General features: G+C 36.3%; 2 protein-coding genes across 3 annotated transcripts; one reads left to right on the top strand and one right to left on the bottom strand.

Annotated features, from left to right (window-relative positions):
• Positions 1 to 2233: 2233 nt before the first annotated feature.
• LOC130812913 (methyl-CpG-binding domain-containing protein 7) lies at positions 2234 to 12119 on the bottom strand. Of its 2 annotated transcripts, XM_057678556.1 has the most exons (8): positions 11706 to 11819; positions 6629 to 7117; positions 4760 to 4876; positions 4628 to 4675; positions 4140 to 4289; positions 2842 to 2961; positions 2524 to 2760; positions 2234 to 2384 (listed from the first exon to the last, which is right to left on the bottom strand). In XM_057678556.1, the coding sequence occupies exons 2-8, from the start codon at positions 6629 to 6631 to the stop codon at positions 2346 to 2348; spliced, it is 714 nt and encodes a 237-aa protein (XP_057534539.1). In that variant the 5' UTR covers positions 6632 to 7117; positions 11706 to 11819; the 3' UTR covers positions 2234 to 2345. The 2 variants fall into 2 exon arrangements, with proteins under 2 accessions (XP_057534539.1, XP_057534538.1); XM_057678555.1 differs by lacking the exon at positions 6629 to 7117 and having other exon boundaries at positions 11706 to 12119.
• Positions 12120 to 16101: 3982 nt separating this feature from the next.
• On the top strand, positions 16102 to 16449 carry LOC130813509 (uncharacterized). The gene has a single exon (XM_057679348.1). The coding sequence runs from the start codon at positions 16102 to 16104 to the stop codon at positions 16447 to 16449; it is 348 nt and encodes a 115-aa protein (XP_057535331.1).
• Positions 16450 to 18082: the final 1633 nt, after the last annotated feature.

The raw sequence follows: 18082 nt of genomic DNA, 5'->3' as shown, positions 1-18082 counted from the left end.
AGAAAACTTTATATTTATTTTTAGAATGACTGTTAGTTCCTTTTTACTTGTATTAGTCTTATTACCTTATTTAGCTTAAATAACTTTGTATATATGGTACCTGTGTATCCATTTAAAATCTCAATACAAACAATATTTAAAACCCAAATATTCCGCATTATTAATTTCTTTATTTCTTACAAGTTAGTGAGTAAACTTATAAGTGTATAGTTTCGTATAAAATCAATCGATAAGTAGATTAAAAAGTACAAGTGTTACATTTAACTAGAGTAAATCAAAGTGTCATACAATGTGGAAGATTTAGTTGTAATCAACTTAATGACCTTCTTGCAGGTTGCAAACTTTTATTCACTATTTTTGTCGAACTAATTAGTGTTGTTTATTTACGTTGATTGTGTTTAGTTGACAAAAAAATCAACTACACAAAAATTTAAAATTCCTAGGAAATTTAATTCTTATAACTTGTAAGAATGTTATTACCATGTCACGACATTGATTATTATAAATTAATGTGTTCGTGTGAATTCCAAGGTACAAAGCAAAACACAAAAATTTAATCCCTATAAATTTTATAATGTATATAATTTCCTAAAAAAAATATAATTTTTCGTGTTAATTAAATTCTTACATCAATCAAACAATTCCTAATTCTATGGAGTAGAAAATTTATATTCCAAATTAAGTTCATAATTTGGGCTTTATTGGTTTAGAAAAATAAACAAAAATCATACGAAATCTAAATTCTTCGGAAATTCCTAGGAAATTGAATAAGCATATCCACCATATTTGTAATTCTTAGGAAATTTTAGTTTGTTGCAACAACTAATTTAGAAAATTCCTACTAACTTAACAAAGCAAAGAACTTCCTAAAAATTAAAACTTCCTACGGAAATTTACTTTTTATGTAAAACAAATGAGCTCAATAAGATTATTATGAAAAACAGAGAATTTTTCGACTGACCTTCTTTTATTGAGATTAATAGTCTAATTAACTCAATTATAGTTTGTTGAATATGCGATCAATAGTTGATTAATTTAAGGTCATAATTGATAACTTTATAATTAAAATTGAATTTTTTTATAAGTTATTATAATTGATCATTCAATTAATCACTTTATATATAATTTATTGATCATTTTACGACCTGAATTGATCATTTTAACGTCGAAAGTGAAGACTTTAAAATAATTGATTCATTTAAGATTATAAACTTATAAGTATAAATTGATCACTTTTAGATCAAATTTTTATTTTAATTAATCTATGGTCATTTTTATTTTAAAAGTTTTGGCTTTTAGGCCGATCTAATTGTACCGTCTCAATATGAGGCGGTCTCTCCCAAGTTTTGCGTATGAAAAATGATGTATAACCAATAAGTGCACCCAACACTCTACGAAAATTTGAATAAAATAAGATGTTTTAACAACTTCATTCCAAAAATAAGCTTCGTGAAAACTTTATTCCCAAAATAAGCGTCCGTACATTCCAACCTAGGCTTGGTGAAAATCGTTGTTACTAACAGCGACTTAAAAAAAAATTAGTAAAGCCTCAAGTCGCTGTTACTAACTGCGACTTTAAGGTTAACTGGTCAACTCCTTAATCTCGTAGGTTGGAATGAGGAAGTAACTGAAAACTGTAAACTTAAAACGTATTAAGTCGCTGTTACTAACAGCGACTTAAAAAAAAATTATTATTATTATTTTTTTTAAGTCTCTGTTAGTAACAGCGACTTTCACCAAGCCTAGGTTGGGATATATGGACGCTTATTTTGAGATTAAAGTTTTCACGAAGCTTATTTTTGGAATTAAATTGTTAAAACATCTTATTTTATTCAAATTTTCACTCTACTGACTACAAGCCCACTGCACCCGATAACATTTTGTCTCAGATTTGTTAATAATAATGCTTAGTAATTAATAGAAGTGTTTAAAACAAATCCTACCCAAATTTACTGACCTTATATAATCAAATTCGACTTTAATCCGTTTATAAAATGGATTTACAATGGTACAAAGACCTATGTGAATACGAAGTTTCATTTTAATTCAACCCAAAACACCTGACCAAAATTGAGGCAGTGACCCGAATGAATACCTCAAAATAATACTAAGCAAATTTTTGCTAAATTTCCTATCTAGAAGTACATTTATGGGGATGAAAGGATTCATGGGTCACATATCTCCACCGACTCTGACATTGTACAAACTGTACTGTTCAGCTAACACATTCTGATGAAATATAAACATCCTCAACTAAACTGGCACTGTACAATATATGTTCATACTTCTGGGTGTTCAACAGCGAATTTATAGGAGTCGGGAAACTGATCACCACTCTACCTATTCTACCGATTTGTTGCCTGATTGCCCTCGCCCATCGTCAGCTGCAAAATGCACATTTATCCACAGTTAATCAAGAGTACTCCGATAATTTATAAAAGTATCTATTGAGAGCCCAGACAATTTAATGGATAACAAGAAATAAGGTCGCTGAGACGATGTGTAGTGAGAAAATTAAGTTACCTGTGGCGCTAGGCGCTTCCAGTTATTCATACCAAGCAAGAAAGTTTCTGCCCATTGTTCCTTTACATAATCCGGAAGCACGCACTCTTCTACTAGAGGGCTCCAATCATCTTTCCCATCACCACTAAACACCCAACTTACCATCTCCGGAGGATTCGTAAGATCAACAATTGAGGTTTTGAAAATCTTAAATGATGTGTTCTTGTTCTTCTTCCGTGGGGCTGGACTTCGTGGACCCTGCAAATAGATGGTTATTTTATCTGATACTGAAAGAGCAGATGGCAAGCAAATGAAATCATGATCAATTGTACTACTCACTGTTGAGTGATTTCTAAAAGGTAATGATCTGCATCTTGATCTATACTTTTGCAATGCTAGATATCTCTGAACTTCTGGTACCGATCGAAATTTCTTGCCTGTTTCTGGTTCAATAAAATACTACAAAAGAAGCCTGTCAACTATCCTGCTCCATACACTAAGATTATTCTTGTCATTCCTAAATCATCCTAAAATCGTTAATGCAGCAGGTGGAGATGTGAGACACTTCAAAGGAAATCTACAAAGAAACTACAATTCAAGTGCAGGATTTAGCATATACTTGAGTGTTCAATCAGCCGTTCACCAGCATTTTGCTAGAGAAACAAATAACAAAACCCACATGGTGGCTAAACAACAAAACCGATCATAAGCATGTTTTATGCACATTTGTTAACTTGTTTATGTATACGATTTTATTGAAAGTGCAAATATACCAAGCAAAAAATAGTAGTCTGCATGCCAATGTGATAGGTTAGATAAGAAGTACTTAACCATACACCTAATTAAGGCATGTCCTAGCATCTGCATCACTATAAACACAAAGTGTTTTTTTTGGGGCTTCATCAGGTAGAATAGGAAACTGAATGGATTTGAACCATCACGAGTCTGTAAATATAGTAAGATTTCAAAACATATAAATCTACTCGACATGACAACCATCACTAATTGTGGCATCCAATCTCTTGCCATCATTGCCTCCCCAGATGCAAAGATCAGTGTAGTGTCAAACTTAGGTCGGTAAAATGACTACGCAGTGTAGCTTCACACTTCTCAATGACTTAGTGGCAAGACAAGATACTTGAACAATGTCACACGATTCACTAATCTTTACACGAGTAAAAAAAAGCTATTTATGGATGGTTTTAGTCTATTTTGGGCCATTTGATTCAATTTAGTTGGCGAATTATGTTACACTAAACATGAATTTTAAAAGTGTTTCCTCGCATCCCACTACATGTTACAAATAATTAGGGAAAACCATGCACAGGAACAGGAAAGAATTTATGATTTTCTCACATTATAGTGGAAGTTCTCATTTCTCAACCAGCAAGTTTACCGATGGACAAGGGCCACAAGGCAATGCAAACCAAAATCAAACCAAGCATCTCATTTAAATCTCCAGTCACTTACTTTTTATCAAGCAAATTGTGCTAGTAAACTAGAAAAAAACCATCTAACTCGAGGCAAAGACTAGAGTTTCCATTAACTGACTTAATAAAAGCTCAAAGTGCATATACCCATTAACTAGAAGAAAATGTCTTTTGTAACACCAAGGCACAGATGGATAAAGAAGATACCCGATCACTCCTGAAACTGGTTTTTCTTGGAATGTCCTCCACAATCCAGCCATCAGGAAGTATGGAAGATGAACTTGGTTGAAAAGTTTCAGGAAAAATGTCATCCCCTTTTGCCTGACGTGCATCCTCCAATTCATCTGGCATCAAGAACTACAGCCAAGTGCACCAGTTACTTAGAATGATTAAACAATTTCTAGAGTTTGTTTCGTTCACTTTTACCTCTTAATTTTTTTAAAAAAATACAGAAGATCAAATAGGCTTTAGTTTGGAGGTAGTTAAAGCATGTTGTCATGAGAGATACCGACTCATAAAAATAGCCACCCATTAAATTTTCTAATAAACAATTTGATTAATGTTTAAAGCAGAGTATAGGTAAATAGTCTTACGTGAAAGAGTAGAGTTTTATGAAGTTTCTTGCTCTACATGTAAAAAATTAAACCTTCAGATAACTCTTTCCCGGGAAGATGCAAAACCAGAATCATTTTTACCTTTCCACCATAGGCGATTCTCCTGAAGGTATTGGAATCATTATAAGGCTGGACAAACAAAATATGAAGCAGAATCAGCAAAAGCTAGCGAACAGAAGAAAGTACAAAAACTACAACAAAGAGAAAACTTACCACCAGACTACTGCACGGGTTCTTCTTAGACACAACTAAATCTTCCTCCCCAGATAAGTGTCGTTTGACAGAAATCAGAGAGCGGAACTGACGTCCAGTTCCTGGCTCATAATAATACTGACAAAAAAGTAGTAACTTTTACATCTCCGTTTACAAGAAAACAAGCACACAGCACAATAGATAGAACAGCTACAAACAGGCTGAAATGGATCTACAATTTACGATTATCATATATTAAAACTTTGAAGTCTGTACCAAGAAACAAAATTTCATAGCAGAAGTGATGAAATAACATGAATATGTATAAGACACAATGTCTCATCTAAAGACAAAACTCATCCCAAAGAGATATACATTATATATTTATATTGTGTCTACCACCTAATCTTGAGCTTTTTACCATCGTCACCAAAAGTTATCCCAAAACAATTAACCTAGTTTATAATCTAGGTTAGCACACTGACTGTCCAATATTGTCGATACTCAATACAATCACAAGGAATGTATCACTCAATTCTTCAGGATTTTAAAAATAGCAGGCAATAATTGCACCAAGAACCATGTAAATCCTTCACTGGGCTGGTTTATTGATCCTGCGATTTTTGACAGCTTCCTGTTCGTTATTGTAACAGACTGGTACAATGAGCAACAAAAAGCGCTAAGACTACACATCTTAAGATGTGGCAACATACTGCATTAAAACCCTTTAAAGTTGAAACTGAACGCTATACTCAATTGGGAGAATCTTGTGTTGCTACCATGCTTTTCAGCCCTCACCATCGTGTTCTAGATTGAGCTTGAAGACTATACTACTAAGAGCCTTGGATCTATCACGCTATAAAAATACATGCCATTACCTAATGTCAAGTAGCTCCCGCATATATGGGGTTTTGGGTCGGATGTATACAACCTTATTACCATTATAATAACAAAGTGGTTGCTTTCTATTGATCTTTGATTGAAAACATCATTTTGCAACGTCACATAAAAAGAAGAGCAAATGATTTATTGCTCTTTACCAATCTAATGTTGATTAATCAGCCCAGTATATTCGTTTCCTTTGTTTTAATAACTGTTTCCAAACATATATGTTCCATGGATTGCCTAGAGCTCTTGGAGATTAAAAGTGATTGAAGGAGTTAAGTTAGCCCTGTCAGAAGCCTGCTCTAAAAATTCAGAGCAACGGTAAGATGCAATATCAGCAAAAGGAGATGTAAGATTTGGTATAGAATGAGAAAGATCACTGCAATCAGATAGCAAGCTATAATTATAATAAAATACTTCGTACAACAGAAAAAGTACCGAGTATCTTAGGATAAATGCTAAAATGGAAAGGAGCTAAAAATTGCCTACACAAGGCTACATATTGACAACACAGACACGAACACATAACACATGTTGGACCCAGCAGGACAAAGCTCCCTTGTTATATTATCTTCTATCAGTTGACCAGCATTTAAGTTAGTTATTATTTCTGATTAAGTCAGTGTGTTTGATTTATTTTGAGACAGTTATGGTAGTTTTCAGAGCAGTGCATAGTGGTTAGTTAGTGATCTTATTTTTATGGCATTTCATAGGTTGTGAACTTGTTTTAATAGCCTAATTTCTAGCTTTGTTAGTTTATATATATTGGTAATCAGCTTCATCATGCAACATTCACTATGCAACAATTTCTTTTGACTTCTAAGCAGTATACATTTGTTTGTTACGTCTACATTTTATTTTCTCTTCTGTCACTTAATCCAATTATTGGTACCAGAGACAATACAGTTTGTTAAAATATACAAAACTACCCAACTATCTGTTCCTATCCTTGATGGAAAGAATTACAATTAGTGGAGTGTGCAGATAAAAGTTCTATTTGATTACCATGAATTATCGGATGTCGTGGAAGGTGGAGTATCGGCATCAGCTGATAATGCGACTCATTCGCAACGAGCAATGCATCACAAACAGAAAGAGGACAAGAAGGCTTTATATTTTATCCACCAAGGGATGAATGATGAGACATTTAAAAGGATCGAAGGAGCAACAACTGCAAGTGAAGCTTGGACAACTTTCTCTACCTCTTATAGATAATAGAGGTGATGACAAAATCAAGAGGATGCGTCTTCAAACTTTAAGACGTCAGTATGAGTTAGAGTTGGTGCAGATGGAGACCAAATAAACCATTGATAGCTACATCGATCGGATGCTTGCTTCGAAAAACCAAATGAAGACCAATGATGAAACACATTCTGAGCAGACAAAGGTGGAGAAGATTTTGAGGCCTTTAACTCCTAATTTGAACTTATAGTTGTTGTAATTGAAGAGGCCAATGAGCTATGACCAATGACAGTAAGGTTACTGTTTGTTTCCCTACAATCGCATGAGCAACGAATGGATGACAATCAGATTGAAAAGCCAAATGAACAAGCTTTATAGCACAAGCCTCTATTGGTAGTCCTTATCACAAGCACACGAGGCTGAGGCTGAGGATGTGCAACCATTCCAAAAAAGATAGTGGTAGTCAGAACCATAGAGATGGTTCTAATCACAACTTGAGTATTAGTTCCCCAAGGCAATAAAGAGGATGTGGCCATGGACGCGGGAGCATGACTAACGAATCAAAGGTGGAAAGTCATAACTGTCACAAACGTGGCCATTTCGTAAATGAGTGCATATCAAAAGGTGATAATTGTTTCGCACAAGAGTGAAGTTTGGTGATGGAAGGTTTGTTTTGGTAACTGGAAAAGCGCGAATTATGATCACAATGAAGAATGGCAATCATGGTTACACCTCAAATGTTTTCTATGTGCCTATATGAAAAGTGATTCGTTGAGTATGGGACAGTTTGTTGAGAAGGGATATGTGATGCACATTTCTGGAAATCAATTCTCAAATTTTGACAAGTAAGGTGATATGATTCTTAAATCCTTTCTATCAAACAATCGTATGTTTCCACTTTCCAATAGATTTTAATAAAAGGTAGATCTTAATGTTGAATGATGAATCATGGTTATGGCCCTTATTTTGTGGCCACTTAAATTTTTAAAGTTTGGAAAAATTTACCGAACATAATTTAGTGGATGGTTTACCCTATATTCATCACTTCGATCAATTGTGTGAGGCTTGCGTTTTGTGAAAGAATCACAGGTTACCTTTTGTCAAGGAGGAACCCTGGCATGCAAAACATCCTTAAGAAATTGTTTAGATAGATGTTTATGGCCCGATAAACATACCATCAATTGGAGGCAACAAGTACTTTCTAACCTATATTAATGATTTTTCAAGGAAAACATGGATTTATCTATTGAAGAGTAAAGATGAAGTAATCTAATGCTTTAAATTATTTAAAGCATTTGTTGAAATGCAAAAAGGCAAATTGATCAAGATGATGTGTAATGATGAAGGAGGTGAGTACAAGTCCAATGATTTCAAGTCACTATGAGGAATTTGGGCTGCAACTTACTTTTCCATACACTCCTCAACCCACGGTAGTGGTCGAAAGAAAGAATAATACAATGATAGAAATGGCGAGAAGTATGCTTAAAGCCAGAGGTACGCCAAATTATTTTTGGGTTGAAGCTGTATGTACAGTATATCACTTGTAAGGAGTGTTCCCAACACAACTCCTATTGAAGCGTGGAGTGGATTCAGACCCAATGTGCTGAACATATTTAGATCAATTGCTTATGTTCATGTTCTAATGGCAACAAGAACCAAGTTGAATGATTAGGCAGTGAGGACCATTTCATTGGATATAAGCAAGGGGGTAAAAATTGTACAATCCAATGACAAAGAAGGTGATAGTAAGCCGTGATGTCACATTTGTTGAAGGCGTAGAATACAGCAACAACTTACATGGATTCCAAAAGACGTTATATTTACATTTAAAATGAGGTTGTAGAAGATGAAGTTACTCATGGAACACTTGCAATTCATCCGGAAGTTGTAGCACTATGGACAGACCAAGAAGGGAATGCCGACAACCTGCACGTTTTGGAGATACGAGGTCAATCTCGATGATGAGGTTAATGATGAAGAGGAGAAGTAGTCCACTTTGCATTTCTTGTAAATTCAGAACATGTAGGACTTGAAGAAGACATTCGAAATCCGAAATTGAAAGAGGCTATGAATGAAGAATAGATGGCAATTGAGAAAAACAATACACGGCTGGTGACTGATCTTCCAAAAGGACACAAAGCAAATGATGTTAAGTAGGTGTATAAGATTAAGGTGAAGGCAAATGGTGAAATTAATAAATACAAAGCAAGGTTAATGGCAAAGGGCTTTGAACAAAGAAAAGGCTACGATTACGAAAAATTATTTTGACCTGTAGCTCGAATAAAAACTATGAGATTATGAAAAGTTGACATTTGTTAATACTCCACTTGATGAAGAGGATATGCAAAACAGCCGCCAAGTTTATGCAATCTGGAAAAGAGGAGAAGGTGTACAAAGTACAAACTTGATAAGGCTTTATATGGTCTTAAGCAAGCGCCAAGAGCTTAGAACAAGAGGATTGAATTGTTTCTTCATGACATTGGTTTTAAAAAAGGTCAATCAGATCATGGTCTATATGTGAAGGCTAATGATAATGAAGATTAATCTTGTGACTTAATGTTGATGATGTAAAAATCAATATGACTAAAGATATCAAGCAAATTATTAAGAAAGAATTTGAGAAGATTGATCTTGGTCTGATGTACTACTTTTTGGGCATTGAGGTCATCTAGGGGGACCATGGAATCTTCATTCATTAAAAGAAATATGCTATTGACTTTTTGAAGAAGTTTAAGATGAATGATTCAAACTCAGTTAAGATCCCAGTTGAAATTGGACTTAAACTTGCTAAGGACAGTGATGAGCAAATGGTTGATTCGACACACTACAAGCAAATTGTTGGAAGCTTGAGATACCTCACATGCGGGGATGGATCTACTAGGTCTTTCAAGTAGGCAAGTAACAACACTTAAAAAATGTTAAAATTTGATTGTACAGCAATAGAGAGCAAAAACTAAACTTGGTTGGGTTGGTTGCATTGCCACCTTCCACACATGGTGCTTGGGATCAAACCTTGCCATAAGCAAGAATTTGTATCCTATCTCTTTTTTTTTGAGTTATTAGAGACGTCGCTTTTTTTTTTTTTTTTTTTCTAGATCTGCCCCTAGCTCACATGCACTAGACCTGGTGTTATGTTGTGGGATTGGTATGTCAATACATATAGTCATCTCGGCAGACTCATTTACAAGAGTGAAGAGAATTATGCGCTACGTTAAAGGAAGTGCATATTTTGGTTTATTTTACTCTTCATCCGAGAAGAATGAGAGCACTGAATACTTTGAATACTCTGACAGTGATTGAGGTTCAGAGATTGATGAGAGGAAGAGCACAAGTAGCAAGGTGTAAAAATGCGGTAATGGTAGCGATCGTGGTGAGGTAATGAAAGTGATAAACGTGGATTTTTACACTTACAATGTGGAAATATCAGTTTGATTTTTCAAAAAACTTTTACAATATGGCCGATGTGATGTGGTATTGTTTTTACGCTATTACAAGCGGTCATTATTTTATGTTTGGAAAAATTGCTTGCTCATGGTCATCAAAGAAGGAAATTAGAAATAAACAGGTTTTTTTAATAAAATAATTAAAAAATAAGTTTAGTCCTAAAGTAAGTCCTAAAATAAGCGTTTTCGTGTCCGAGTCTAAGGTCAAGGCTTGTTCACTGTTACTAACGGCAAACAAGAGAAAAACAATGTTTGTTAAATTAGGCTGGACTTATTGTGAATGCCAGCATATTAACGGGGGGACACAAGTGCACACACTTCATAAGCCAAGGAGATATATACCATCCCAAAACCATATGGCAATGGGAAGAAGGTCTCTAATAGCTTATAAAGCGTGCACACCATTTTCAATTTATCGATGTGGGATAACTCATCCCAACAATGTTCAAGTCAAAAAAAATTTTACCACGGTTTTGTTCGCAATTAGTAACAGCAAACAAAGAAAGACATTAATAATTTATAAGAAAAAATAAAATCAAGGTACAAGGTGTAGTTCGCTGTTCATAATAGCGAACAGAGCATAATCCTCTTTGATTTGTTTTTTACTTTAAAAGTAATGACTTATTCTTCTTTTTGTGAACAAAGTCGTGGTCAATTTTTTTCACATTTAACATGCTCTTCACTTGTTCGCGTAGACACTCATTTTGAAAATTACTTTATAACAAAATTTATTTTAAAAAACACAAATTTTTGATTTGAAAAAGCCTTTTATTTCAACACTAATTCTTAAATGAGACAATCTCATGGCGAAACCATCTCCATTGGGTTAGTCCAATATACATTTTATTTTAAAGTGATCACTCGTAAATGTTATAGTGATTACTTACAATATTAAAATAATCACTTTTATAGTCTTACTATAGTCATAGAGTGATTACTTGTGACCTTTAAAACGATCACTTACAATCTTTAAGTAATCAACTAAAGAAATGGGCTGTTGCATGAGACGGTCTCGTACAAGACGAGCTGTTATTTCAAATATTCCAACAAAGAAACAGTCATTTGTTGCATTTTCTACGTGTGATTACAGGGCGGGCCCAAGGCAAAGGCAAGTTGGGTCTGTGCGCAAGGCCTTTTTCAAAACATTAACGTAGAAACCAAATAAATCTACACAAATTCTTTATTAAGACTATAATTTTTGACAAAAGATAATTTTAAGTTTAAAGCAAACAGAATAATGAAACCTTCACTAACTAACTTCCGAGCTACTTTAATAATAAAGGAGTAATTTCAATTTCTACTTTTCAAAACAATTAAGTTGAATTAAAAACCCTTAAACCCTAACATTACCCAGAAACAGAGAATAAAACCCTTAATCAGCAATCAACAAACACAAGAATCAATAAACCAACAGGAATAAAAATAAACAAATTAAACTTAAAAAGCAAAATTATAACCTTATCAGACATTGTAACGGAAGAATTGGGCCCTCTAGGTCGGACTTCAACAACCCAACCATCAGGAAGCTCAAATTCAGGGATTTTGGGAACTATTTGCATATCGTCCTTTGGATCATGCACCGCCTTAATTGGTTTTGACTGCGCCCACATTTTGGCCGGTGATTCAGATTCACAGGTTTTGACGATTGACCGCATTTTTGTTGATTGTCGGCAACCGATTCAACTCAGAACTCACAAACCGACTCATACAGTGAGGAATCCAGAAATGGGTTTTCTCTTTCTCTCTAGAGTCCAGTAATGGTGGAGTGAAGTGTGAAGTAGGGGAGTGAGAAAAGCATTTTACCATACTTGAATAAAATATAATACTCATTGTTTGAGCGTTTGATCAGTTAGTTAAGTTCTTTATTTTGGATTTTTATAAACAACTAGTATCATATGCGGCCGTCTCAATATTAGAATATTATCAGACAGCTTACTATAACCATTTACTTTTAAGTGTTTACACGTAGCTTAAATTCGTCAAATATAGCTTAAAACTGAACACATACAACTTAAGAATCACATACAGTTTAAAATCAATGATATAGGGCTTAAAATTGACCACATAGTACTTACTATTGACCCCTTTCGTAATTCTTTAATTAAATGAGAATAATAATTTATTACTGAAAAATCATACAGTAATAATAATCACATATTCCTTAAGAATGTACACATAGATGATAAAATTAAACATAAAGTGTAAACTTACATCTACAAAATCAATCGCATATAATATAGCTTAAAACCAATTACATAAATATTAAACCAGTCATATATAGCTTAGACTCGTTCTATTAGTGAGGCGTTCCTAAACGAGAATTTGTGTTTTATAAAATATCTGACCATGTATTTTTCACTTTTTGGTTTTATGATGGAATTCCATTTTTTAAAAATAATTTTAGATTATGTTTGGGAACAAGTATTTCATTTCAAATTGTAAATTTTAATTATGAAATCACAAATGAAAAATTTGAGAAGGACAAGGTGAGGGAAGTCATTCTCAAATTTTCAATTTTAACTAATTTTAATACAATGGTGGAATTGATACAAATTCAAATTTGATTTTTATTAATTTGCCAAACACTAAATTTAAGTCAATTCTAAATTTCAAAAAAAATCTTGTTTCAAAACATAAATTTAATGATAACTTTAATATGTATGCTACACTTTGATCTACTCCTAAATTTTGTCTTAGATATTTATTTTGGAGAAACAAAGCAAGCAACTGAGTAGCAGCGTCCTTGTGGTCGTTGGAGAAGGTAGATAGTTATACATCAAAAACAACCTCCGTGTTGTTTGGGATTAAGCAATGTTGCTAGCATGTGTAACAAGTAAAAGAAACTCGATAAACAAGGAGGAAAAATCATTTGGGCTGAATATCTATTTCTATTTGATTGAAGATCCAAGAGATAATCTTTGTACAAATGTTATTCCATATTGTGAAAGATTGAAATAAATAAGATTAATTAACATTTTAATTCCAAGTATAAGATTGGGATAAACTTATGTCCCAAAATAAGCTTCCGTACGTCCAAGCCTAGCCTCGGGTAAGTCGCTGTTAGTAACAGCGACTTAAGGAAAAAAAAAATAAAATAAAAAGTTGTAAGTCGCTGTTACTAACAGCGACTTATAGCTTTATATTTTTCCAGAATCCTTCTTCTTCCTCACTTCATTTCGCGATATACTTTTCTCCCGAAATTCTCTACTTTCTCCTTCTTCATTCCAACCTTGTAAGGATCTTCATTCCTTCAACTAAGGTCATCAAGTTTCAAGTTTGTACCAGTAATTAGTGCTGTAGTCTTCTTAGATCGATCTAAGGTAATTTTTTTTGGTTTTTTTTTCAATATTCGAAAAATTAGGGTTTGTTGTGTTTTAATCAATTTTCACATTAATGTAGGTTGACAAGCTTCCAATTACGTAATTCTTCTTGATCTACAGCTAATTGAGGTTCGTTTTTATTATAAATTTTTTCATTTGGTGGTGAATTTAAAATGTATTTCATGTGTACTGGGCATTTACACTTGAGCTCTACGATTATGTCAAATGTAGTTGTTATTTACATTGATCCTCACTTTTAAAAGTTTGTTTCAGAATTATTAGTTGAATGTAAAATGTATAGTGGTCATATATTTATGAAGTTGATGGTGATGTTGATTTTTTATGTGTTGTTGTAGAAATGGCTTCATTTCGTGTCACCGTTGTATGCTTTTGGAATGGTTCAATTCGATCAACTAGTAATAATGTTAAGTATGTTGGGGGAAAACGTAAACTGTTTGCATGCAACTCATACATGGATTTGAATGAATTTAAACATTTTATATGCTCTAGGATTGGCATTGACACTACAAGAAGTACTGTTAATTTAAGTTTTAAATACAATCTGAGTGGAGATTTGTTAGCTTTTCCGGTTGAGGATGAGGAGGCTATAGATGCAATGTGGGAGTATTCAAGGTCTACCCCTAGTCCTTCTTTAGAGTTATATGTAGAAGAGGTACCCCTAGGGAACGAAGATGTGAACGTAGTGGAAACAAATGCATTTATGAATATAACTCCTTCTGCTCCTTCTCATACGCCCTTCCCTACCCAAGAAACCCAAAATCCCTTTATGCCATCTTCCTCTTATCCTTGTAATGAACCCAATCAAGTTCAATTTCAAGTGTCAAATGATGTTACTTTTAACTTACAAGATACAAATAAGCCTTGGGATGATGTTAATAGTGAGAGTAATGAATTCGTTGAAGCTCCTTCTGAGGATGATGTGGGTATTGACGAGGAGGCTCTAGCTAATGACATGACTTTAGGAAACATTCCAATAATCGTTGCCCCTACACCCTACGCACTGGTTCCCCCTCTAGATGAACACATTGAGGACAACTCTTGGAGGTCTTGGGATTGTGATACAACCTACACCGACGAAGGAGAGTTTCAAAAGGATATGATGTTTGACAACAAGGATGCCTTGTTAGACGCTGTTAGATTGTATCATATTCGTAGGAACGTTGAGTACAGAACTGAGACTTCAAATCAAACCGTGCTCACGTTGAAGTGTAAGAGAGGGTGTGGTTGGAGGCTTAGGGCTAGGAAGACCTCCTATTCACCGTCATGGGAGATAATTACTTATAAAGGGAAGCACGGGGGTTGTATTTTAAGTACTGAAAACGTGTCAGCTGGGCACATTCATTTGATATCTTCCGTGATTAACAATCGTATTAGAAATTGTGCTGCTCAAGACCCATCAATTAAGGTTTCTGTTGTCCGGCAAATGGTGAAAGACCAATTCGGTGTGGAAGTGACCTATAAGCGGGCTTGGTGTGCTAAACAGCAAGCCCTTCTCTCCATCTATGGTACGTGGGAAGATTCTTATCCTCTTCTTCCACGCTTCCTGAAGGCACTGCAAATTTCAAACCCCGGTACCGTAGTTGAGTGGTTCTTTAAGGAAGATAATGATGTCGGTGTGTATGTCCGTCCTAGTATTAGAACTTTTCAACGCGTGTTTTGGGCTTTCCAACCTAGTATTGAGGGATTTAAGTATTGCAAACCCGTTATTGCCATTGACGGAACACATTTGTATGGTAAGTATCGCCATACGTTGTTGACTGCGATTGCCCAAGATGGGAACAAGGGAATATTCCCGCTTGCCTTTGCTTTGGTCGAAAAAGAACGCATAGCCGCGTGGTCTTGGTTTATGGGCTGTGTTCGTAAGCATGTGATGCATAGTCCAGGGTTATGCGTTATTTCCGATAGGCATGCGGGCATTCTAGCAACTATGGAGGAGCCGGAATGGCAACCTCCAAACGCCCATCATAGGTTTTGCTTGAGGCATTTGTTAAGCAACTTCAATCGTCAAATGGGTAATGTGAAGTTGAAGAAAATGTTTGGTAGGACTGCAGAGCAAAGACAACCCAATAAAGTCGTCAAGGGATTGAAGGCCATTGGTGTTGTTAATCGTGAAGCACTTTTTTGGATTGATGAAGTTGGTGATATGTCTAAATGGTCAATATGTCACGATGGAGGGTATAGGTACGGTGTTACTAATACGAACTTGGCCGAAGTATTCAATAACGTGATGAAGGGTGTGCGTTTCTTGCCGATAACCACTCTTGTGGAGTTTACCTTCTATCGTGTTAATGATTATTTTGTAAAAAGACGCGAGAATGCAAACGCGTGGTTAGTTGGGGGAAACATGTACACTTCACACGCCACTAGAATTATCACCCGTAACACCGAGAAGGCAAACTACCATGAGATCATCGCATTTGACTACAGACGAGGCCTTTTCCAAGTTAAGACTGGGCGTGGTAATAGAGGATCGGCCAAGGGTGGTAAAATACAAAGTGTGGATATGAGCGAGATGAAATGCACTTGTAACAAACCGTCCATATTTCACTTACCTTGTTCTCATGTTCTTGCCGTATGCATTAAACGACACTTATCCTATGAGCGATTTGTGGACTCCTGCTACAAGACCCAGAGCTATGTTAACACGTATGAATGCATATTCTTGCCGTTAATTGATAAGAGGGCATGGCCTCAATACACCGGTGTTGAGGTGTTACACGATCCAAATCACATTCGTGGTTTAGGAAGACCTAAGTCCAGGAGGATCGCGAACGAGATGGACGAAGGATCGCGAACACGCAACACTTGTCGACGGTGTGGTATTGACGGTCATAATACTAGAACTTGCACGTCAAGGTAAATAGTATATATATTTGAGTATATAAAGTCAGGATTATATAACAAACAAATACACATTTTCAGTACTTCTTAATTAATTGTAGATTACATAAGGCTTACTTATTATTTAATTGCAGGAGAGATGGATCCAGCAGCTCCAGGCCCTCTGGACCCTAGTGTCCTTACGATGCAGGCGAGTCACAGGAGCAGTGTGCTATGGGATGTACAGGTCATTGAGCTTACCCCTTTTGAAATTATTACTTCATAATACTTTAAATTGAAGCTAACGTAATATTTTGATTTAGGTGTCCGATACGGAAACCATATACACCAGGCATCCCGATTCAGCTCCATGGGCGATTGACGCACGGATCGTCCCGTACCTTCAGCTTGCGAGATTGCATGACTTCCACCTAATCGCGTACGGGAGAGTCGATCGGGCGCTGCTCACGGCTTTAGTCGAGCGGTGGCGCCAGGAGACTCATACCTTCCACCTACCTATAGGTGAGGCTACCGTCACGTTACTTGACGTAGCTGTTCTTACACGGCTTCCCATCGAGGGACATGCCGTGTGCATCGATGTACGCCAGTTTGAAAGCTGGCAAGATAAAGTCCATAGAGTATTAGGAGTGCGACCTCCGGCTGAGGTAACCAAAGAGAGTAGCCTGCGTGTAACATGGCTTGCACAAAACTTCTCGCAACTCCCTGAAGGTGCTGATGACGCCACCGTTGAGAGATACGCTAGGGCGTATCTCCTTTATCTGATTGGTGCTGTCTTGTTCTCCGACAAGACTGGCAACCGAGTACAACTATTGTACTTGACGTTGCTTGATGCGCCATGGGAGGTCATCTCCGGGTATAGCTGGGGTTCGGCAGCCCTAGCGTATCTGTACAGGAGACTTTGTGAAGCTTCACAGAAGAACGTGAAGGAGATCGCTGGTCCCCTGATTATTCTACAGGTAATAATAAATTATAATGCTTACTCTACAGGTAATAATATTGTTGTACCTCTTTTACTTACTTATAATGGTAATTCTTAGCTTTGGGCATGGGAACATGTTCTCATTGGTCAACCGATGAGGAGTGTGGGTCGTGGTGCATTTGCGCCACCACTGCTTCCTCCCCCGCATGTGCCATATGGATCGCGGTGGTCCTTTGAAAGACGATCAAGGACCCACACTGGATCGGGCGTGGGGTTCTACCGCGATCAGCTCGATCTATTACGTGCTGACCAGGTAACAACTTCACCACAACTTGTTTTATAAGTATCAAATTGAGTAATTTATTAATCGAATTTTCACGTTTAGTTTCTATGGGACCCTTACCCCGCTGAGGCATACGCTGCATTGCCTCAGCACTCGGGCATATTGTCAGGGGCGTGGAGAGCATCTGTACCTCTGATCTGCTTCGACATGGTCGAAGTGCATCTCCCTGAGCGCGTACTGCGCCAATTTGGGATGATACAGGGCATCCCGCCTCCATGCGACACAGAAGCGGAGCTCCACCACTCTCGCAAGGGTCGAGATCCCAAGAACTGGATAGAGGTGAACTGGCGGCATGTCGCTCGTTGGGAGCACAGGCTAGATCTGCTTGCCCAAGGTGCGCCGATCGAGGCTGCAGGCGCACCTACTACGGCGGATTACATGCCGTGGTTC

This window comes from Amaranthus tricolor, chromosome 5 (genome assembly GCF_026212465.1).
Source record: "Amaranthus tricolor cultivar Red isolate AtriRed21 chromosome 5, ASM2621246v1, whole genome shotgun sequence".
Taxonomy (NCBI): Eukaryota; Viridiplantae; Streptophyta; class Magnoliopsida; order Caryophyllales; family Amaranthaceae; genus Amaranthus; species Amaranthus tricolor.
The sequence above is the reverse complement of the archived record's forward strand: the minus strand, read 5'-3'. Positions and strand labels throughout refer to the sequence as shown.

Excerpts from the sequence above, each read along its gene's own strand:
- LOC130812913 (XM_057678555.1), bottom strand. The coding sequence starts at position 11,903 with ATGCGGTCAATCGTCAAAACCTGTGAATCTGAATCACCGGCCAAAATG. Across the intron at positions 4,877-11,705 it reads CCGTTACAATGTCTGATAAG|TATTATTATGAGCCAGGAAC; the intron begins GTTATAATTTTG and ends CTTTTTTGTCAG. Across the intron at positions 4,290-4,627 it reads GAATCGCCTATGGTGGAAAG|TTCTTGATGCCAGATGAATT; the intron begins GTAAAAATGATT and ends ACTTGGCTGTAG.
- LOC130813509 (XM_057679348.1), top strand. The coding sequence starts at position 16,102 with ATGAAATGCACTTGTAACAAACCGTCCATATTTCACTTACCTTGTTCT.